General features: G+C 53.4%; 1 protein-coding gene across 1 annotated transcript; it reads right to left on the reverse strand.

Annotated features, from left to right (window-relative positions):
- Positions 1-196: 196 nt before the first annotated feature.
- Positions 197-24019, reverse strand: Mast1 (microtubule associated serine/threonine kinase 1). The gene is made up of 26 exons (XM_026399710.2): positions 23937-24019; positions 22235-22323; positions 21694-21769; positions 19661-19739; positions 17513-17673; positions 17063-17138; positions 16679-16888; positions 15380-15481; positions 15162-15294; positions 15013-15080; positions 10768-10850; positions 10470-10678; positions 7418-7556; positions 7189-7321; positions 6887-7052; positions 6683-6784; positions 6392-6514; positions 5769-5878; positions 4828-5000; positions 4508-4752; positions 3978-4184; positions 3532-3761; positions 3141-3263; positions 2916-3052; positions 1560-1747; positions 197-1458 (listed from the first exon to the last, which is right to left on the reverse strand). Exons 1-26 carry the CDS (start codon positions 24017-24019, stop codon positions 197-199), a joined length of 4707 nt encoding a protein of 1568 aa, XP_026255495.2.

A 24019-nucleotide genomic window follows, 5' to 3' on the forward strand; every position in this document is an offset into this window, starting at 1 on the left:
CTCCCCTTTCCATGGTAGCCAGGACCAGAGTTCCACCTCCAAACGGGCACAGGGGCATGGGGGCTGGCACGTGTGTCTCCCTTGCCAGGGGAGAAAGGGTGAGCCCCAGAGAGCTCACACAGCACAGACGCTCTTTATTTATATGTGTACATATGTATAGGATGGCTGTACAGCACAGGACCAACGGCCTCCTTGGCTATGGACCTGGGGGTGCTGGGCTGGATGCCCCTTTTTTGGTCAGGCCTGCTGGAGGCACAGCTTCAACAACAGGGCACTGGGAAGTCGGCCCTACTTCAGGCTTGGTGCCTGGGACCAGGAGGGAAGTGGGTGGAGCTGGGGGCCCTGCACTGCTGGGCGCATTCTTGGTTGGGGCTAGCATGGGTGTCTGAGGGTCTGGGGAGAGCTTGGGGGAAGCCGGCTTGGAGCGAGTTCCGCTCAGCGTGGTCCGCTCCTCCACCACCTCCAGGACCCAGCGCTCCCGGCCCCGAGGGGCCTCCCGTGCAGAGGGCGCCTGGGAGGTGGGTTCCTGTAAGCCCTTGGAGTCCGTGCCTGGAGGCTGGGACGCCTCTGCCTTGACCCCCGGCCTCACTGGCTCTACCACAATGGGCACCAGGGGCGTGCCAGCCTCTCCTGAGCTACTTCGCCGGCCTGTCTCGTGTTCCTGCACAGGGCTCAGCGCCGCCTTGGCCACCGCCCTTGCCACCCCGCCCGCGCCGTCTTCCGTCTGAACGCTCTGGTGCCGCGTGCAGCCCGGGTCCCGCTCCAGGGTCCGGCCCCCGGGGGTTGTAGCACGGGGAGGAGTGCAGGCTTCAGCCCCGCCAGGGGACTCCTTCTCCTTGCTGGATATCGGTGGCCTGGGAGCACCATCGGGAAGCAACGGGTCCGCGCCCAAGCTCAGGGGCGACTCCTGGCGGCCCAGGCGACGGACGGCAACTTGACGGGTCGCTCCAGGACCCTCGATGGGAGGCGTCTCACCATCGGACTCTGCTAGGCTATGCAGCGCCAGCTCGCCGTGGAAGTCCTTGCGGAAGTCTGGGTGGCCCACCTCAAGGCTGTGTTTGCGCAGTGCGCCCTTCTTGTCGGCGCCCAGCGAGGCCCCCAGCTTCTCGGCTGACTGCACGCGCTTGAGGAGCGGCGAGCGCGGAGGCTCGGCACTCTTGGGGCGCGGACGTACGACGGGCGGCGACGAGTGCAGTTTGGCTGGGAAGCTCTGTGTGGTATGCGAGCTGCCTACCGTGTGGCCAGGCAGCGGCGGCGGTGACGCCTGCGTGGGAGATGGCGTGTGCGCCAGTGGCGACAAGGGGATGTTGCCAGCTGACTTGCATCGAGCAGAGCGGTACTGGCGATGGAGCTTCGGGGACAAGCCGTGCAATGTGCTGGGCCGGATGTGGTGCGAGGCCGACGACGCTGGCGAGTTGGGTGTGCTGGAGGCCGGCGAGCTACTCTGGGATGAGGCGCCTGCGTGCCAGGGAGATGCAGCGCTCAGTGAGCACCGCCACCAGTGGCCACTGATAAGCCAGTGCCTCTCTTCCCCCACCCCACGCAGGTGCAAAACTTACCTAGGTAGGCGGAGTCAGGCGTGGAGCGGTAACTGTGTGTGGGAGAGCGCGCTGGCAGCCCATGTGTGGGCGAACCCGGAAGACTGTCACTGGACGACAGTGAGCGGTTCAGCGACGACAGAGAGCGGCTAGTGTGCAGCAGATTGGACTGCTTGGTGATCTTCCGAAAGAGGGAGCTGCGCTTCTTGCTGGGAGAAAGGGAGGGAAACACCCAACCTGGATCAAACTTCAGATTCTTGGCCCCTCCCACTTCTGGGCTGCACAGCAGATGCTGTAATCTGAATTTCTAGTACTTCCTCTACAATCAAGGCAGAATTTCCCTGGTCTCAGTCCTGCCTGGCCTCGCCCACTTTGGGCCACGCCCACTCTTTGTTGGCCACTCCCAGTCCAAGCTAGAAACACCAATCCAAACAAAACCGACCTCTTCTGGCTCCTCCCATATTCATAGCCCCACCCTCTCCTCCTACAACCCACCAATCAGGGTTAATTCACCTGATGCAGCCTAGTTTGGCTCCTCTCACTCAAATCCTCTCCTTAGGGTCCAGGCCAAATCCATTGATCAAAACAGCACTCTGGGGTCCTAAGGTGTAGTAGCTCAGTGGTAGAGCGCTTGCCTAGCATGTGAGGCCCTGGATTCGATCCCCAGTACCACAGAAAAACAAAAAACACCACTTCTATCCCCACCCACCTCACCTAGTTCCTTCAATCTTTGTATTTATAGCGCTGGGACTGGAACCCAGGGCCTTGCAGAATGGGCAAGCACTCTACCAACTGAGTCAAATCCCCAGCCCTTGGCTCCTTCAATCTATAAAGAAATCATAGTCATGCCCTCCATAAGATCAGGGAAGGACCACATATACCACCATAGTCCCAGGAGATATGTAGCCTAGTGTCAGAACTGTCTTGTTGTGTAAGTACATTCGTGGATGTTCACACAACAATGCAATCCCCTAAGGGAGCATTTATTAGAACGACTCCTGTCGTTTAGCCAACATAACTGTATTTCAGGTGGCTCAGTCTTGCCTGGTATGCTCGCTCCTGATAGAAATCTCTTAACCCAGCCTCTTTCTAAACACATCCAACAGAGCAGGACTATCTCCTGGACACACATGGCCACTTCTCCCTGCTCTCTCTGCTCCACATCTGAAGCACACCTGCCTACCACACATACCTCTCACCCAACCTGGCACTGCCTCCCTTCCTGGATTTCCCCCACTTTCCCAGCCCCTCTTACATTGTTGGTCCCCTTTGCTCTAGTCACCTGCCCATGCACTTCCCTTTGCCTGTCCTCACTTTGTCCCACCTCCTTAGCCCCTCCTACTGATCAAAGACTGGGGTATTTACAGTCCTGCCCACCTCTCCTGGCCCTCCTTGGCAGAGGGCCGCTTGTTCCTCCTGGCCATTTTGGCCTTGTAGCTGCTTCGCCTTGCGGGGCCAATTCGGATGGAGGTATTTTCAAAGGGTGTTGTGGTCACTGCCACCTTGTTGCCGCTCTAGGGGAGAAAGGGAAGGAATGATCTGCTGGAGAAGGCTCAGGTCTTCCTCACCCTCCACCCAGTGCAAGCCCCATCTCGCACTCACCTTAAGGATAAGCTCCACGACCTCAGGATGCACCATGCCATGCACAGGTTCCCCATTCACGTGGGTGATGAGGTCCCCGGCACAGAGGCCTGCCTCTTGGGCTGGGCCACCTTCCTCCACATGCTGGTGATGGGGAATCCCAAAAGGGCACGATTAACCGGAATAGTAATAAGAAAAGCTCCATAAGCTTATGTGCCAGACACCTGGCTCTATATGCACTATAGTCTTCATAACACCTTATGAAATAGTCATATTCTTCCCATTTTACAGATAAAGAAACTGAGGGTCAGAGAGGTAAATTAAAGAGGGAGTCAAGGGGGATTCTTATCCAGAGGCCTTCTCTCTCCCCTCTCCTCACCCTTGGAAACAAATGTAACCCATAAGTGCTCACCCAAACAATATGGTGCACACTGTAGACATCTGAGTCACCCATGTAGACGCGGATGGCCCGCAGCGTGAAGCCATATTTTTTGCCTGATCGTTGGATGGTGATGGGGGAGCGGAGGCCACTGACAGCAGGTGAGTAGTCACGGCTGGGTGAGGAGTCCCGTGAGGATGGGTTGGAAGAGAGAGATCGTGGTGACATGGGACTAGCAAGGGGTGAGCTTCCATGTGGGTCCACTGCAGACATAGAACCATGGTCACAGGTCATGGCCAATTACCTACAGCTCTCCCAGTATTTGCTCCTCCCTCCTCCCTGTCAAAGTCCCAGAGCTGACTGTCATTGGTCCATCATGGAGCCGATCACTTTGAACAAAGAAAATGCAGTATTCTCATTGGCCTGTCCTGGCTCAAGTGGGAGTAGCTCCTCCCTTGATGGGTGGAACCCTGCATCACCTGCAGGAATCATGACAGATAAGGCTGTGGCTGAAGCTGACTTGATGACTTTGCCGCCTGTTCGAGAAGGCCGCTTTTCTACCGCAGGGTCCCCTGATAGCTGTTGGTGCCGTGCCCGGCGTAGAACCAGGTCATTGGTGGCCCTAGGGCCTGATGGGTCCCCATCCTTCAAGGGTGTGCAGAGGTCACCTGGGCGTGCACGCTCAGCTGCAACACAGAACAGGGGGGTTAGAGATCAGTCCAAGGCCAGGGACTTCTCACATGCTGTTCCCTGTGCCTGGAGTGCTCTTCCCACTTCTCCCCCCTGCTGGATTGTGATTTAACCGAGGTGGATAACATATACAGTCAGCACAGCTCCTGATATGGAGAAGTCCTCTGTTTCCGAGTCTGTCGCGTCAGTCCAAGCATAGTATCCGGTGTTCCTACTATTAATAAGCATTTCAGGATGGAGTATGACTAGTACTAGGCTCATTAAATGCTCAGTGTATCACCACTGGGGATTGGGGAAGGCAGCAGGAGAGGGAACTCACTGGCCTCAGGTTCCCCGGCGCTGGGAGTGCCTTCCCCTTGAGCCGCCTCTTTGGGGGCCCGCGCATCCAACGAGCCTGGGGGGTCGGAGCCGGGCCGAGGCCTGCGCAGCCGGGCCTCATCCTCATCCTCTTGGGGGGCGCTGAAGCGGCTGGGCTCCAGCAGCGCCGAGAATCGGCGACGCGCACCCAATGGAGGACTGGCCTCCCCCTCCAGGAAACTGGCCTCCGACGCAGAGAAGCGCTTGCTGCGCGGAGGGGTCGTGGTCAGCGGAGACACGCCCCTATGCCCCGCCCCCAAACCCATCCATACCCCTGCTCACATCTCCGGAGAGCCCCCTCTCCAGGTCTTCTCACGGAGGGTCAGGCCGCCCAGCCCCTCCCTCTTGCCGGCCACCTTCTCATCCTTGGCTCCTGGCTCCCGCTTGCTGCCCCCTGCGGCTGCTACAGGGGTCTTGGGCTCATGCTGCGACAGCTGTTCCATACTGCTATACACCTGCAAGGTGGGTAAGTGGTGGCGGGTCTGCCATCGCTCACAAGCCAATCAGCTTCCTGACACAGATGCGCCCAAACCACACTTCTCTTCCTGAGGGTCCCTGCCCAGTTCCCTCCATATCTGACAATTGGGGCTGGGGTTGTGGCTCAGTGGTAGAGTGCTTGCCTAGCATATGTGAGGCCCTGGGGTTCGACTCTTAGCACCACATAAAAAACCAAATAAATAAAATATATTGTATCTGTCTACAACTTAAAAAAAACCCACTTCAAAAAAATCCAACAATTCTTCAACTCAAGCCCCGCCCCACAAAGTTTAGGACTGCCTAGTTCTAGGCCCCGCCAAAAACCTCAACCATCTGCTCTCTGTCCAATCTACCCAGGCCACTACCCAATTCGTGGCTATCCTCAACCAGGCGAGGGCACGGCATCCCTCTCCAAGTTTCTCCTCAAAGCTAGACCTTGCTCAGCTTTGCCCCACCCTTCGGTCATCCTCATCCCAATCCTAACTGGACCTGTTCCACTTAACCCTGCCCCACTGTGAACCTCATTCGCACCAACTCTCCACTCAATGCCAACAACCCCAGTACGCCCCGTCCAGACTACCCCCAGGCCTCTCCACTCACTCACTCCCACCTGCTAAGTAACCTCCCAATACTCAGGCCTTGGGCGCCTGGGGCCCTGCTTCCCACGACCCCTCCGGGCCTCATCCACCTGTTTCCCCAACCCTAGTCCCGCAGCTGGTCTCGCCTTCACCCCAGCCTTGACCCACCTTGCTGAAGCGCGGGGAGCAGGAGGAGAACTGGCGGATCTCTACGGGCTCCTCCTCCGTCGTGTCATCTTCGTCATAGGAGTTCACGTGGTGGTACCTATCGGAGCGGGCTGGGGACGGGGGTGACTGTGGATACCGGTCCATTCCTCAGAGTTCCACCCAGGTTCTTGCCAGGACTCCAGGTGAGGCCACGCCCCTGCCACATTCTAGAAGGGGTTCAGGCTCCGCCCCCCATCCTGGGTCCCTTCTCCTTTCTGAGAGGCACCACTCTACCCCAGAGAGGCCACACCCCCAGATCCCACTTAGAGCGCTCTGTCCCCTGGCACCCTTCAGAACAGCCCACGCCCCCTCCTTTTGATTCCTATCCGATCCTCTGACCCCAGCCCAACCTCAGAACTCACTCACCCCTGACGGGACTCCACCCCTACCCGCAACCACAGTTCTCACTGGTTCTTGAACTAGCCCCGCCCCGCGACAGGCCACACCCCTTCGTGTTCCCATTGGCCACGCCGCCTCAACTTCAGATTTCTTATCCAGGTGTCTCTAGGTTTATCCCAGACCTTACTGAGGTCCTGTCTTGGGACCCATCCTCCACCCAGGCCCCATCTCCTGTTGCCACTCACTATCGAAATAGCTGGTGTCATCTTCGGACTCTAGGTGGGGGATGAACTCAGCCTTCTGCCTCAGCAGCCCCGTCCAGTCCAGGTCTCGAAAGAAACTGTGTTGCTTCACCTCAAAGGCACCACCTGGGAGGCAAGGCACTCCAGCAGCGGCTGCTGGCCAACCCAGCCCTTCACCCATGTTCCACCCCAAGGCCACCCCAAGGCCATGATACACAGCCGGGCCTGGCTTCCGGTGTCCTGTTCCTCAACAGGTCCTCAGGCCTCAGCTCTCCTGCACAACAGATCCCTTACCTGCCCCAAGCCGGACTAGAGGGTTGGTCTGCAGGAGACTGGATATCAGGAGCTGGGCGTCTGTGGGCAGGGCCTCATCCCCCTCAGGCCACAGGATGTCATCTGCAAAGGTAATTGGAGCTGAGAGATCGCTTTGGGAGCCCATGGGGCCCCCATCCTACCCATCTACTCATGCCCCCACCTGCTCACTTAGGAGGCACATACCACTGATGACCTGTCCAAAGAGCTCTTCCGGTGTGTCCCCGAAGAAGGGCACGCAGCCCACCAGGAACTCGTAGAGAATGATCCCCATGGCCCACCAGTCCACTGGCTTGCCGTAGCCCTGACGCAGGATGACCTCGGGCGCGATGTACTCTGGGGTCCCACACACCTGGGGGCAGGCGGTCAGCCCGCGCCCTGGCCGCAGGAGTGGCCTCGAGGGAGAACTGTGCCCCCCACCAGGCCCTGGGCCCCTGAGGTCCTGCTGGGTCACTCCACCCTCGGTGACCCCCACGCCCGCCACACACCTGTTTGTCCAGGAATTCCCGGGCATCCTTCTCGATGTGGCCTTCATACAGGTTGGTGGTGAGGCTCATGAGCCCCATCTTGGAGAGTCCGAAATCCGTGAGCTTGATGTGACCCATGGAGGTGATGAGGAGACTGCAAACACACATGGGGGGCTCAGAGGTGGCTGTCCACTTCATCCCTAGCCTCCCAAGGGCCAGGGAGGAAGGGCTGGGTGAGGTCAAAGCTCACTTGTCCGGCTTGAGGTCGCGGTGCACGATGCCATAGTTGTGCAAATACTCTAGCGCCAGCACGGTCTCCGCGAAGTACATGCGGGCCATCTCCACGGGAAGCGCCCCGATATTCTTCAGCAGGGTGGCACAGTCGCCACCTGTGGGGCAGAGAAGGGATGTGGGTGAAAATGCGGTACCCTGACCCAAATCCAAGGGCTAGACATGCACCACTGCATCAACGTTGTCCCACGATTCATTTTGCAGATAAGGAAACATGAACAACATTTCCAGTCCTATTTAATTTAACTTTTGAGACAAGGTATCACTGAGTTGCCCAGGCAGACCTTGAACTTGTGATCCTCCAGCCTCAGCCTCCTGAGCAGCTGGGATTACTGGAGGGTATGCCACTGTGCCCAGCTTTTTTCCTTACAAGAGTTAGATTTCTCTCCAGGTGTATCACCTGGGTCAACTTGTAATGCAGGTTGTTCCAGGGAATAACCCTCAGAATTTTTGCTCTTTTTCTCACAAAGATTGCTAAACTCCTAAATGTAATCTGGGATCTGCTGACTTACAACCTTGCTCCCTCAGGGCCTGCAAAGAGAGCAGAGCCAAGAAATGAAGAGATTCCTGTTGGAATGGTGAGAGAACCTACACATGAACCAGCTAGGAGTGGTGGCACATGCCTGTCATTCCAGCCACTTGGGAGGAGGCAGGATAATCACAAGTTTCAGACCAAAAAGAATGTCACCTGAGTCAAATATATTTTCCTTCCTCCTCCTCCTTCTTCTTCTTCTTCTTTTTTTTTTTTTTTTTTTTTTTTTGCTTGAGTTAGATTTAGCTGGGCTTCAGACACTGACAAATGAGACTTTGAAGGCAGGGTCCAGGAATCTGTATTTGACCACAACCCCAACACAACCCCAACCCGGGGCACTTAACCACTGAGTCACACCTCCAGATTTTTTAAAAAATATTTTAGAGATAGGGTCTTACTGAGTTACTTAGGGCCCTGCTAAGTTGCTAAAACTGGCTTTGAACTTGTGATCCTCCTGCCTCATCCTCCTGAGCTGCTGAGATTACAGGAGTGCACCACTGTGCCCACCTCCAACTAATTCTAACACACAAATCTGCTGGGAACCACGGTGAGTTGATTTTAAATGATACTTTGGGCTGAGCCATGCTCAGGGGGCCCTGAGTACACACCCCTCGGTGTGCTCAAGCCACCAGAGATCCCCACTGCAGCTGCTGCTCCACCTCCTCCTCCATGACCCGGGACTAATGCAGCTGCCATTGCCCTGGTTTCCCTGCATCTGGCTGCCACTGAAGTCAAATAGATGTTCTTAAAACATAAGTCAGACCAGGTTAACTCTGCTTAAAACCCTGCGGTGGCTTCCTTTGCATTTGGAATGAGATCCAATGCCGCTCCAGGTGCCAAGGCCCTGCATGCCCAGCGCACCCCGCTCCCCACCAGGCCCCGCTGGCCTCCCTGCTTCTACTCCACACCCACACACTCTCTTTAGGAGACTTTGAGCCAAGAGATCACATTTCCTGGTGTAACCCAGGCCTCAAGAAGACCCCTGCCCACCCACATCTCCCTCACCTCCTTCAGCCTATGGTCCTCCTTCTATCCTCATCCAAAATTACCTTGTCTCCACAGACCAGAATGTGAGCTCCATGAGGGACAGGTGTGTTTGTCTGTTGTCCCTCTGGGCCACCAATGTCTTTCTAGCACAGCATATGCCAGGAGGGGGACAATGAGGACACTTGTTGAGTAACTGGATGGTGGACTAAGGCTTGGAAGTGACATAGCTCAGCCCTATGAGATGGTGTATTTGTCCTAATAAGCACACCGTATATGTGTTCCAGGGGTGGCAGGGTTCCTACTGGGGTGAATACATGTGAATGGATGAATACACAGATGAAAAAATAATATATGTATTCATGATTGGATGAATGGATAAGTGGATTGATGGATGAACTGGTGGGTTAATGGAGGAAGCTGGCCAGCTAGACAGGATAGATAAATAAAGAGTAGAGCTATGATAGGTGATTGGTATGGTAGACGATAGATAAGAATATAATAAAGAAACTGATGACAGATGATAGTAGAGAGATAAATGATAGATATAATATAGATAGATATGATATAGTATAGATAGATAAGATAATAGCCAGTGTCATGCAGAGATGGATGAAGGGATGGGAGCTGGAAGGGAAGTTTGGGTGAATAAATAAAAACATAAACAGTATATTGACAGATAGGTGATGGGTTAATACATATATATACAGGTACGGAGGGAATGATAGGCGGTGAGTGAGGCGGTGAATCCACAGGTGACTGAATGGAGGGCTGGATATATAAAACGATGGATGGGTGAATAATAAGCACAAAATCCAGAGCCTCCATTACCCTATGGGCCTGGGTTAATAATGTATCCATATGGGTTCATCAATTGTAATAAATTCACTACATTCATACAAAAAGAAAGAATATGCGGTCACAGGAGGAAGTAAAGGAGAAGTATGTGGGAATTCTGTACTTTCCAAAACATTTTCCTGTAAACCTAAAATTCTTCTCAAAAAGCAAAAAGTCTCAATTTAAATAAAGGTGGAAGGAGTAAACAAAATTATGAGTGGTCAACAGATGGGGCGTAGAATAAGTGAATGCATGAAGGCCAGGCAGGGTGGCACACACCTGTGGTCCCAGCTACTCAGGAGCCTGAGGCAGGAGGATAATTTGAGCCCAGGTGTTCCTCCTGAGCAACACTGTGAGACCCCATGGCAAATAAACAAGCCAATCAGTGAATAGGTGCATGGATGTAGGGGTAGAGAAATGGAAATGTAAATGACTAAATGGAAGGACGGGTGGATGGGTAAAGGGCACGGGGTGGCAGTATCTATATTGATGAAATAAAAAGCACATCGATAAACCAGTAGATGATTGGACAAATAAATAAAGGTAATGAATGGACGGGTCATTGACAAGATGGATCAACAGGTGGACAGTGCGGTGACCGCGGGCCACACGCCCCCGGCAGCCCTGGCGAGCCCAGCAGCCCCGCAGGCAGCCACACCTTCCACGTATTCCATGACCATGCAGAGGTGGCGCCGCGTCTCGAAGGAGCAGAACATGCCGACCACAAAGGGGTTCTCGGCGAAGGTGAGGATGTCGCGCTCCACGAAGGCCTGCTGGATCTGGTTGCGCAGGATCAAGTTCTGCTTATTGATCTTCTTCATGGCGAAGCGCTGCCGCGTGTCGCGGTGTCGCACCAGGTAGACAGCCCTGCAGGGGGAGAGAGCGAGGACCGGCCGTCACCTCCGAGACACCCGGCCTCCGCCACCCTTCCCCCGCCAGAGCCCCGGGTGGCTCACCCGTAGGCACCGTTGCTTATGAGCTTGATGGTATCGAAGTCACTCTCCCCGGGCGGTTTCTTGGCTTTGCTGCTGCTGCGGCCCTGCAGGGGAAAGCAGGAGGTCACCTTCGCCACCATCCTGACAGTGGGACTCCTTGTCATTACTGTTTTACAAATCGGGAAACTGGGGCACAGAGAGGGCGGGTGGGTCTGTCATCCAAGTGCCGCAGTGAAGAATTAACCCCAGACTGGCTCTGGAGACGTGTCTGCCACTTCTTCCCTTAGGAAGAGCAGAACACCTGCAGAGTTGGTTTCATAAGCCTGTAAGGGCTGGGCATCAGACGAGCAGACAGAGAGAAGGGTTGCGCAGGATCGAGTTCTGCTTATTGATCCCAGAATCAAGATCAAGAAGCCTAGGGATCGAAGAGGAGAATAGGCAAGGGATGGGAGGTAGAGTTAGAGCTTATAAGCTTAGGAAGGTTGCTTAACCTCTCTAAAATGGCAGAAAGGCAAATTCTAACTACCCCAGCAATGATACCACCATTCCATAGCTAGCAGATGAGATGGGGGAAAGAAGAAAACCAACAAAAAAACAGAACCAAAGATTAACAAACTACAGATCAACAGCCACAGATCAACAGGACTTTTACATCTCCATGTTGGGAGTGTAAAATAGCACAATGAGGCTGGGGGTGTTGCTCAGTGGTAGAGCACTTGCTTAGCATGCCTGAGGCCCTGGGTTCCACCCCCAGCACTACCAAAAGTAAATAAAAATAAAAGTTGTACAGCTGTTGGCCAAGGTGGTGCCTGCCAATTTGAGAAGCTGAGGCAGAGGGATCAAAAGTTTAATTTAGTGAGATGCTGTCTCAAAATAAAAAATAAAAAGGGCTAGGGATATAGCTCAGGGGTAGAGTCCCACTAGGTTCAGGCCTTAGTACACACCCCTAAAAATGTAAAGCTCCCCTGGAAGGTAATCTGGTATATATGAGAATTACAAATACTTGGTCTCCAATGCAGCAACTTCACTTCCGAATTTGTGCTACAGATGCTTATGCACATGTAAAAAACTGCTCATGGCCAGGCGCCGTGGTGCAAGCCTGTCATCCCAGCAGCTCGGGAGGCTGAGGCAGGAGGATCACGGGTTCAAAGCTAGCCTCAGCAAAAGCAAGGCACTAAGCAACTCAATGAGACCCTGACTCTAAACAAAATACAAACTAGGGCTGGGGATGTGGCTCAGAGGTTGCATGCCTGAGATCAATCCCTGGCACACACACCCGCCTCCCCAAAAAAGCACATGTACTATCATGCTCATTGCAAGGCTGGAAATAACGCCTATGTTCATCTATAGGAAACTGGTTTAATAAACCTGTAAGGGCTGGGCCTAGTGGTAGAGGCCCGAAATCTCAGGCTAAGGCATGAGGATTGCAATTTAAGGCCAGAGTGGTCAATTTAGAACCTGTGTCAAAATAAAGGACAAGGGTGTAGCCTCAGGGGTAGAGCTCTTGCCTAGCATGTGTGAGGTCCTGGGTTCAATCCCTGGTAAATATATATGTATCTTGTATGATTCTAATGATGTAGTCTAAAAATATCTGACCCCAAACAGACAGAATTACATGGAGAAACTGCTCAAAACAAGGATTTAGGGGCTGGGGATGTGGCTCAAGTGGTAGCGCACTTGCCTAGCGTGCGTGAGGCACTGGGTTCGATTCTCAGCACCATATAGAAACAAAATAAAGATATTGTGTTCACCTAAAACTAAAAAATAAATATTAAAAAACCCCCAAGGATTTAACATATATTTCAGAAGCAGCAGGTGAATCAGGCCAAAAAAGAAAGAAAGAAAAGAAAACGAAAGCCAGGTGCAGTGGCACATGCCTATACTCCTGGTACTCTGAAGGCCAAGGCAGGAGGATCCCAAGTTGAAGGCCAACTTGGGCAACTTAAAAAGACCCTGCCCCAAAATAAAATAAAGGCGAGTTGGGTGTGTTGCTCAGTGGTAGAGTGCTTGTCTAGCATGTGCGTGACCCTGGGTTCCATCCCCAGTACTGCAAAAGTCAACCAAACCGGAAGTTCTGCCAATGCTCTGGTGGAACAGGCGGCGCTATGTGGGGGCTACCCTGTGCTCTGGGGTGCTTGCCCCTCAGCCATTTATGCTCCTGATCTGCAGTTTGGGCAGTTTTCACCACCCCAAGGTGCCACTCACACAAGGAGCTAGTCAATTTATTCAAAGCTTATGTAATAAGTCAAATGAAGAGTTACCAGAGGAGCGAGCAATTTCACCCTTAGGCATGTGTCCAAAAGAACTGAAATCAGTCGTTCAAATGATATGTGTCTACCTATTCATGGTAGCACTACCCACAACAGCCAAAGGTGAAAATCCGATGTCCTGTGAGATTGTAATGTCTGTGTGTGTGTGTGTGTGTGTGTGTTTTGTTTTTTTGTTTGTTGGTTTGTCCTGGGCTTGAACCCAGGGGTGCTTACCCACTGAGCCACATACCCAGGCCTTTTTACTGCCCCAAATAAACAAACAGACAAAAAAAGAAAAAAAAAAAAAAAAAGACAGGGTCCTGAGAACCTTCAGATGGCTGAAATGTGAGGTTCTAGAGAGCAGAGCCCCTAAAAAGGACATGGAAACTCGGTGTCCCTTTCCACATACCTCCTCCTGTTATCTCTTCATTTGTATCCTTTATAATAAACTGGCAAACAGTGAGGATTTTCCTGAGGTCTCTGAGCCACTCAAGCAAATGAATCAAACCCAAGGAAGGTGTCGTAGGAACCTGATTGACAGCCGGTCTGTCAGAAGCACAGGGAAAAGCACCTGGAACTGGCAGCAGGTGTCTAAAGGGGGGCAGGGGACCCTCAGCACTGAGCTTCCAACCCCTAGGATCTGATCTCTCTCCGCACAGACAATGTCAGAACTGAGTTAGTGACAGGACACCCAGCTGGCGTCCCTTGCTGCAGAATGGTTGCTTGATGGTGAAGAGAAACCCCTACACCTTTAGGTCACAGGAGTCACCCGTGTTAATTGTGGTGTAAGAGTAGGCACGCCTGTCATCCCAGCAGCTTGGGAGGCTGAGGCAGGAGGATCCAAAGTTCAAAGCCAGCCTCAGCAACTCCCTAAGCAACTCAGCAAGCCCCGATCTCAAAAAAAAAAAAAAAAAAATTAAAAAGAAGGGCTGGGGATGTGGCTTAGTGGTTAAGCACCCCTAAATTTAATCCCTGATACAAAAAATAAAATAAAATAAAATTTAAATCCTGAAACATTATGCTACCTGAAATAAGTCAGACACAAAAGGCCACAGAATGAATTATTCCACTCCTATGAAATATCCAGAATGGGCAAATCCATAAATTTAGAAAGTGTATCAGCGTTTGCCAGAGCTGGAGGAAGACAAGAATGAAGGCTAACTGCTTCATGGGTGTAATGCTTCTTTTTGGGGTTATAAGAAAGTTCTGGAACTAGACACATGTAATGGCTTACAAAATTATAAATGTACTAACTGCCACTGAATCCTCCATTCTCAAGTGGTTGGGGATGCAGTTCAGTGGCAGAATGAGCCCGTAACATGCATGAGGCCCTGGGTTCCAACCCCAGCACCACCAAAAAATTTAAAAAAATAAAAAATAAACAAAATGGAAAAAATGGTGCATTTTGCTAGGCCTAGGGGCGGCGGCCGAGTTCCCAGCCACACAGGAGGCTGGGGCTGGGGCAGGAGGATCGCTGCAGCCCGGGAATCAGGGTCAGCCTGTGAAACTCTGTCTCAGAAAGAAAAAGGTAAATTTTATGCTATGTGTATTTTATGGTGATAAAAGGCCCATGGGGGGGGGTGTTGTGGCTCAGGGGTAGAGCACTGGCCTAGCTGGCCTGTGCCTGCGAGGCCCTGGGTTCAGTCCTCAGCACCACATAAAAACAAATAAACAAAATAAAGGTATTGCGTCCAGCTGCACCCAAAAAAATAATTAAAAAAAAGGCCCGTGGGGCAGGGGCGTGGTTCAGGGACAGAGCACTCGCCCAGCGCCCAGCGTGCAGGTGGCCCTGGGTTCCATCCCCAGCACTTCCTCTGACCAAAATAAAATAAAATAAAAATGATTTTTTAAAGTAAAGAAAAGAAAAAGGGCAAAAAGCTCATGGAGGAAGAGCTATCTCAATGCCATCCTACAGGTGGGGAAACTGAGGCTCGAGGTGGTGAGGGTCGTGGTCCCACGAGACCCCAGAGGTCCAGCCAGTGCGCAGGCAGGGAGCCCGGGGCAGGCGGGGGCCTACCTCGGAGAGCTCGTCCTGCTCTGGGGTGTTGGAGCCCCCGCTGTCCTGCTCCTCCAGGTGGACCACGTCTAGGGACAAGGGAGAGTGAGGCTGGGCCACGGGAGGCCAGGCCTGCTTGGCCACCTCGCCCCGGGCCCTCCCACCGGCACCTGGGAAGGGGTCGCGGGTGAGGCCCAGCTGGCGGATGATGTAGCGGGGGATGTCCGTCTTGACGAGGTGGCCCTCCTTGGCGTGTCCCTCGGCTGCCTCTAGCAGATGGTAGAACTCCTCTGGGTTGAATTCCTGGGGAAGAACAGGGCGGGCTCGCGGTGGCTTCCTAGAGTCCCCACCCCAGCAGCGCCCCCTGCCCACCAGCCAGCCCCCTCACCAGGCACTCCAGCAGCCGCGCAGGGCGCGAGATGATAATGAGCAATTTCTTCACCAGCTGAGTGACAAAGGCCACCTCCAAGCTCTCGGAGCGTTCATAGGCCTGAGGTGGGGGACAGAAGGGATTGGGACTCACAGGCACCCTGCTTCAGCCAGGGGCCTCTCCCAGCCCCACAGGGTGAGAAAACTGAGGCCCAGGCTACACAGTAAAAATGATGATAACAATTATGATAACAATAATATTAATCATTATAGAAAGCACTGCCCTAAAACCTTGGCTCATTCATCTTCGGAACAGTCCTATAGCTGAGTGTGGTGGTACATGCCTGTACGGTTACTCAGGAGGCTGAGGAAGGAGAATCAAAAGTTTGAGGCCAACCTCAGCAACTTAAAGAGACCCTGTCTTAAAATAAAAAATAAAGAAGGGGCTGGAGGTACAGTTCAGTGGTAGACCATGTACTTAGCATGCACCCCCAGTACAGGGGGGGGGAGAATATGTAAACTCCCTTTTTTATAGAAGCACTGACGCATAGAGTGGTTAAGTAGTGGGGCAAAAACTGCACAGCAAGTTAGTGATGAGCTGAATGTGAACCTAGATGGTCCAGAATTTGTGCTCTCAAATCTGTGGACATAGTGGCGGCAGATGGATTGAACCTCAGTTCTGACACCTAAGTGGGTAATGCTGCCCTTCAGGACTGAAATTTCCCAGACTGTCTTCCCACCTCGGACCTGTTCCCTCTGCTCAGCACACAATCCCTCTCTCTCTTCTTATAGCTGCCACTTATTATTCTTGTCCCAATTTCAATCTCACATCCCTAGGGAGGCCTCTCTGACACTTCGTCCAGCTGTTCCCTTCTGTTCCATTCATAGCTCTCTGCGTCAGGTGACATCATCATATTGCTTGATCTGTTTATTTCTTGTGCATCTCCAGCACCAGGATTTCGGTGGGGGAGGGGGTGGAATGTCTATCTACTATGTTTCCAAAGCTCCAGCAAACGGTATGGGTGTTCAACAAATGCTATCCGTGATCATCCTCGGGGCATGATTTAACCGACACACTGATTAAGTATCCACTGTGTGCTGAGCAGTTGAGTCAAGACCTGAAGGAGGTGAGGAAGGTTAAATTCCCGCATCCCGCATCAGACCTAGGGTGGGCCCACGTCCTTTTCTTCTATTCCGGAATCCTCAGCTCCTCACCAGCGCCTGGCAGGTGGTAGGGGCTCCCTGAATGGGGCGGGGCATCGGGCCTGATCTGAGTTCAGAGCCTGAGATGGTGGGGCCGGCCTCCGCGCACACTCACGTCCTGCAGCAGCTTCTCCAGGTTCTCCTGCAATTCATAGAAGTAGACGGTAGTGATAAGACCATCGCGGGACTTGGTCAGGCAGTCCCGGGCCAACTCGATGATCTGGTGGTGGATGAAGCTGAGCACACCGTCGGCCAGCGGCAGCACGCTGTCAGGTTCGTAGGCGCGGGTAAAGTCGCGCAGCTTTTCTTCCATCTGCGCGGTGGCCTGCGGGAGGGACCAAGACAGGGCGGAGGTCCCATTGCGAGGCAAAGCCCTGAGGCTGTCGCCGCCGAGACTGTGCTGCGCGCGCGGGCCACCAGGGGGCGCGCGGAGCCCAGGCGAGCGAGCGAGTGCCCCCGCGGGCCCGCCTCCCCTCGGCCTCCCAGTGCCCGGTCTCACCTTGGGGAACCGCTCCTTATAGACATGGTTCATCATCACGATTTCGTTATCGTAGGAGGAGGGGGAGCGGCCGGGGCTGTGGGGAGAAAAGCCCATTCTGTTTATCCCCCTGCCTCCGAGCCAGTCCTAGATCCACTTTATTTTTACTGTATTTTAAATATTTTTTGGAACTGGGGATTGAACCCAAGGGCACTCTACCACTGAGCCACATTCCCAGCCTTTTTAAAAAATATTTTACTTTGCGACAGGGTCTCGTTAAGTTGCTTTGGGCCTTGCTAAATTGCTGAGGCTGGCCTCGAACTTGCGATCCTTCTGCCTCAGCCTACCAAATCGCTGGGATGATAAGCATGCCCCACCGCGCCCAGCCCTAGGTCCACTTTATTTTCTGGGGACCTGGGTCCCTCAATGCACAAGTCCCCAGACCGCCAGCTTGGGGGGGTGCCTTCCTACCTGAGGCTCCGCGATCGGGGTCGAACGGCCGGGGAGCGGCGGCCCCCATCCTCGTCGGTGATGCTCTCAGTGCTGCCGAAGTGCTTGGACAGGAAGTGGAGCTCGTCCACGGTGGGCTGGTAGGGGAGCTGGTGCAGGCGCTCCTGGGAGGAGCAGGAGGACTAGGGGGAAGGGTGGGGTCGGGATCAGTCACTGGAGCAACCACAGTGGGCTGAGACTCGAGGGGAGGATGAGCCACTAGACAAGGCCAGGTTCACGCCATAGATCCTGACCCTGGCCTTATGGTTTATGATCCTTAGACCCCAGGGACCTGGCTGGGACTCCTAGCAACAGTCAGGTGAACAGAGACAGATGAGGCCACTGGCAGAGACATGGAAATGGCTCCCACCTGAGTCCTCCCCTCTAGATCACAAGATCCTGCCCCATCTGGCCCTGTTACCGGCCACTGCCCCCTCCCACTCTCCCCCTTGCTTGCTCTGCTCCTGCCATACTGACCTCCTTGATCCTTAAGCAAGCCAAGCAGGCTCTCACCTCAGGGACTCTGCACTGGCTGTTCCAGTGTCTGGAACATAGCTGCTCCACTCACACCTTCCCCTCCACATCTTTGCCTAATGCCGTCCTATCCCGTGTTTACTGCTTTATCCCCTGACACACTACACCCTTATTATTTATTTGTTACTGCTGTCTATTCCTCAAGAACAGGGATTTGGCCCTATCTGGTCCCTGGTGGACAGGGCCTGGCATCAACTGGGACAGACCCACAATCACCATTGGGGACACACAAGGACATCCATATGATTTGGCCTGCATTCAGAATAGGCTTTTAAAATTTTTTTTAGTTGTAGATATCAATATCTTTATTTATTTTGAACCTGGTGTCTCATACATGTGAGGCAAGTGCTCTACCACTGAGCTTCAGCCCCAGCCCTCAGAATAGGCTTTTTAAATTTCACATCACCCACTCCCTGCTTAAAACTCCTCATATCTAGCAGGGTGTAGGGGACCTGCCTGTAATTCCAGATACCTGGGAGGCTAAGGCAGGAGGATTGTAAGTTAAAGGCCAGCCTCAGCAATTTAGTGAGACCCTAAGCAACTTAGCATGACCCTGTCTCAAAAAATTTTTTTTGTTAAGGGTTAGGGATATAGCTCAATTGTAGAGCAGGCCCTGTGTTCAATCCCTAGTGTCAGGGGAAAAAAAATAAAAAAATAAACAAAACTTATCCACATCTATTTTTATAAAATAGGGGCTGGGTATATCACTCAGTGGTAGAGAACATGCTTAGCACATTCCATGGAACCCATGTTCCTGGGTTCCGTCTCCAGTTCCACACATATAACAAAGGCATACTATCTGTGAACTACTAAGTGACAATTTTAGGTTGTTCAAACTGAAATTTTAATACAACTTAATATGAAGCAATATAGTTGTTCTAGAGTTTCTCCATTGGATTTAGAATAAAATCCACCTCCGTGTTCTGGTCCCAGAAAGATTGAGGTTACTGCCTGTGTCACCTCTCTTTCTCCCTCTCCAACTCAGCGCTCCACACAAGGCTACTTTCAACTTTCCAAATACAGCAAGTTTTCTGTGGCCTCTGGGGTCGGCACAGCTGTCCCCCTTCCTGGAACAGCTTTCTCCCTCTCTTCCACCTGCCAAACTCAAGCTGACACTTTGTCTTGGCTTCAATGCCACCTCTTCCAAGAAGTCTTCCATGAAGCTCCCCCAAGCTGAGTCACATGCCCCCCCCACCAAATGACAGTCACATGATCTTTGTCGCTCAACAGCATACCAGAGACAGGAGTAGGAAAGGGGGCAGATGGAGAGGATTTTGAGGGATTGGGAGTGGGGAAAAGCACATGGGTTCTGGGCAAAACCTGTGGCCTGGCTGCAGCTGGCTGCAGACACCTGGGCAAGTGGCTTAACACTGAGAGTTTGAGCCTCACCATCTACAAATGAGTTGGAGCTGAGTAGAACTCCCAGGAGGATGCGCCGGGGCAGAGACCAGGGCTTTCATGGTGGGGACTGCAACTCTAATAGATGGACAAGTAGACACCCGTGACTAACAGAAAGTGCAGCCTGGGGCTGGCCTGGGCGGCAGGCTACAGGTGGAAGGGCCCCTCACCCCGCAGCCACTGCACCACCACACTCACCGAGACGGTAGAGCTGGGCGTGTTGGTGCCATAGCCAGATGAAGGGAGCGAGGCCAGTGACCAGCGACGTCCATCCGCCCTGGAACCCAACCGAGGTGCTCAGAGGCCACCAGGCCCCATACGTCCCCCATTCCTTGAGGAGTGGGAGAAGCCACTAGCTATGGCCAGGGCAGGGGTGTGGGACTCTAACTGGACTCTGTGACTACTGACAGCCCTCGGAGTTAAGGGAGCCGCGAGGTGGTCTTCTGGCCATGCAACTGCGTCTTCTCAGAAGCTCCCATCTCCTCTGTCCCTCCTCGTGATCCTCCCTTGCTCGGTTTTATCCCCACTCCAAACAAGCCCTCCAGAGGGGACACCAGGAGACTGGAAAAGCCCACCTAAGGAAGTCAAGCTCCGGGATCTCAGAAGTCAGCCTCTAGGGAAGCCCTCCCTGAGAGGCAGAGCCTCTACCTTGTCAGAGGAGAAGGCCCTCCCCACACACAGCCTCACTCCCAAGCCCCACAGTCTCTGAACATGCACAGGGACTCCCACCACACCCTCAAGTGTTAGTGTGACTACTGTGGTCAAGTTCATGGACTTACAGTCAGTCATTCTTACTTCACACCACACACACACACACAAGTGCACACACACATGGTCCTCAGCACACTCCTCACCTACATTCATCATCCTACATATGGACCCAAATACACATGCAAGCAGACATTCACTCATATACACTTGCAGAGACCCAAGACACACTCACACATACACATCAGCTCACACATACTGTACATTTGCACATTCATGCAGAAGCACATCTAAGACTGTCTTAGTGCAACACATTTAAACTCACACAGCTGCATGCTCACACACACAGACGCACGTTTCCATAGATACATGCAGGCGGCGCGTGCTCCTCACATCTATGTGCTTGCTCACACACGCATTCACACTCCCAGTTCATATACTCTCCTGGAGACACTGTGTGAGCTGATGTGTATGTGTGAGTGTGTCTTGGGTCTCTGCAAGTGTATATGAGTGAATGTCTGTGCTGCACCTCCACACAGTCACACACAAGTTCACACACACGGATGCACATACCCAGGGAGGCATGTGTGGGCCCATGCGTCCTCACACACACACTTGCACACAGCCACACAGACGGCACAGTCAATGGACACACACTCCCATATTCCTTCCTCCCCACATGCCCTGGCTCAGCCCACCCACCATCCAGATGAGCATAGCAGGACAATCCTAGAGTTTGGTCCTGGCTCCCTATTGCCCCCACTTAAATTCCGTCTCTCCCGTCCCCACCAGCCCTGTGACACCTGCCCCAGACTTCATCAGTTTTTGCAATACTCCCGGTTCTCTGCCCACCCCACTCAATACTAAAAGTAGAAAGGTGTCATTCACCCCGAATGTGTAGCTCCTAGCACATGCTGGTGTTCAGACACCGTTTTTTAGAATGCATAAAGTTCAAAGAAAATGAGACCTGCCCCGACTGCTGGTGACTCCCCAAAACTTTCTCAAAAAAAGATGACCTTCTCTACCTCCCCCAAAAAAATTCATTTAAGGTTGCAACACAGGCCCTCAGAAAACCTCCCAGGGAAACCTGAGTCCTCGCGTTGGGACCTGGAGAAATGGCCGGCCATAGCCACCCTCCCCCACCTCAGAGACCAACTCCCTCCATGGGCATCACGCAGTCTGCGCTTGCGCACCTGGTCTCAGCTACCCTGTCCTGTTGCTATGGAAACAACCGGCCAGGAGCCGGGCTGGGGAGGAGACCCTGGGCCCAGAGCGCGCACGCGCTCTCACGCTGAAGCGAAGAAGGCCCGACACCCTTTCCCATTCAGGATCGGCGATTGGCCCCGCCCTTTAATAGGCCCCGCCCCTCAGTCTGGGCGCTCCTTTCCGCTGGGACCTTGGGGCACTCCACTGGTCCCCTCAGGCCCCAGATCGGGTAAATTAGGAGGAGAACAGATGGCGACGCAGACGGTGGGTGGAAAGGGCCCTGACAGGGTTCTGGGACCCTCAAAGGAGGGACTCACCTTCGGGAGGAGGCAAATGAGAAATGGGCGGGGGTATTGGGAGAGAAGTTGCGGGGACTGTCCAGGGGGCTGCTACCTGTGGTGGAAAGAGAGGATGTTTTTGGCTTGAGGTGTGGGGCGATTCCCATCTGGCCATCTAATAACCAAAGAAGGTTGCAAACAGCAGCCCATCCCCTTTAGTCTAGTCCCACCGTGTATGGTAGGCCACGCCCCTTTGGTTGTGGCCCCGCCTCTCCAAACATTTTTAGGTGGAAGGTTTAGTTTTAGTTTTAACCTTCATCTGAGATGACCCCGCCCTTTAGCTATGGCTCCTCCTTTCATCTCTACCCGCTTTCCAATCCAGCTTCTCCTGAGCCTCTGCCCACCCATGCCCTTCACTCCACCGACTGACCACACCATTACAAGGATAGCCCTGCCCCTTGTTCAATCCGAGTCCTCCTCTTTCCAGACAGCCCCTGCCTGCGGTATGGCCATGCCCCCGAAACTAGGTCTCCTATAATCTGGTCCACCACACCCATCAAAACTGCACCACTTGTCTCACCCAAGTGGCCCGGCAGTGGGGAGTGGGGTCGAGGCAGCGTAGGTGAAGTGCTGGTCAAGATGAGGCTTTTCCGGTTACTGGTGCGGCAGCTGTGGGGAAGGTGAGGGGAGGGCAGGACAGAATGCAACCCACTGAGTTCCTGCCCATCAGCCACCCTCCCATCTCAGATCCTCACTTCTCTCCCATCCAGGTGTGTTTGAAGGCGCCCAGGGAGGACTTCTTGGAAGAGGAGGCAATGGAAGGCTCTGCAGTACCGTGTGTGGCAGGGGAAGCACGTGAAACCTACTTGAGACACTCCCAGTGTAGATTATGTGTGACCCTCTGGAACCCAGTGTCAATTACAGTGTGACAGTCATGGTGATACCACTGATGATCCTGGGTGTGTGTCCTTGGCTCTGTGCTTGACATTCAAGTGTGTATCCATGTGTGGCATCCACTGTATGAGTTCAACATTGTGTGACACTGTGTGCATCCAAGAGTGACATCATGTGTAACCCAGTTGTGCTTTGGGGGTCTATGTGAGACAGTATGAACTTGACTTGTCCGTGACTATGTGTTCTGTATGATGCATGATGAATGAGTTCATGTGTTTAAGATTTGGTGGAGCATTCTGAATCTTTGCAAGATACTGGCCTGTATCTGTGTGTCACATTCACCATGTCTGGCATCTTCTGTGTGTGAGTTTAACATCTTGTGACACTGGGCATGTCCAAGCATGTCACCATGTATGACATTCCCTGATGAGTCTTGAGTGTGATAAAGCATGGTTTTGTGTGTTTCTCTGTCTCTGCAAGATTCCCTGTGTTTGTCCTGATGTCAGTGTGACACAGCAAATGACATGACTGGGGATGATATCTTGTGTTTTGACATCATTAGGTGCATGGATGTATCATCACCACACATGTATCTGTGTGCATCTTGGATAGCAAGACTGTGTTTGTTAATGGCGATGCTTGTGACACACATTTTACTAGGGATACATGATGTTGTATCTGTGGGTTTACAAGTCTATATGTGACACCACTGATGTCCCCGTTTGTGTATGGCTTTGACCTGTGGCTGATGCATGCCTGGTTGTATGGCTGGGTATGTGTGGCACCTCCCGGCATATCTGGGCCACTAGGGCTGTTGTGTGTGTATGTGTGTGTGACATCATGTCCTGTGTGACGCTGTGTCACTATATTCAATGTGAGGCTATATTGGGGGGATCTGAGCTATGATACAAGACCCCCTTTTCTTCCGCCTTTCAGGACACCAGCTCCTGAAGAGGGAGCCCCCAGCCCCTCCAGCCCCTCCACCCTCAGCCGCAGTGACTGAGCACATTAGCCCGTCCAGGAGCACGCGGCATGGGAGTGGGGGGAGGCCAGGCTGCGGCTATTGTTCTGAGGGTGCCAAGCCCCCCACCCTCCCCTTCTTTCCCAACACCCACCAGGCTGGCAAAGCCCGTAGCACCAGTAGACAAAGGCTCTGCAACCCCCACCCGGCCAACCCCTCCCCCTGCGGCCATCTATCCAGTTTGCAGTCCCCCTGCTCCCGACCCGCACCGCCCAAATTGAATCCCATCCCGGCGGGAAGGCGAAGCGCGGACACCTCTGGCGCAGCTGGACCGGGAGCAGCATCCCGGGCCCCGCCCTGCTGCAGCAGCCTAAGGGGCCGCTTTACGCGGAGGGCCGGGACAAGGTCTGGGGGTTCGGGGGTCTACCTCTTGGTGCGGCGGAACATACTGCCGCCGGGGAAGGAGGGCATCGAGAAATTGGAAAGCGCGGTCCAGAGAGAGTCAGACAT

Source organism: Urocitellus parryii, chromosome 3 (genome assembly GCF_045843805.1).
Source record: "Urocitellus parryii isolate mUroPar1 chromosome 3, mUroPar1.hap1, whole genome shotgun sequence".
In the NCBI taxonomy this organism is placed as follows: Eukaryota; Metazoa; Chordata; class Mammalia; order Rodentia; family Sciuridae; genus Urocitellus; species Urocitellus parryii.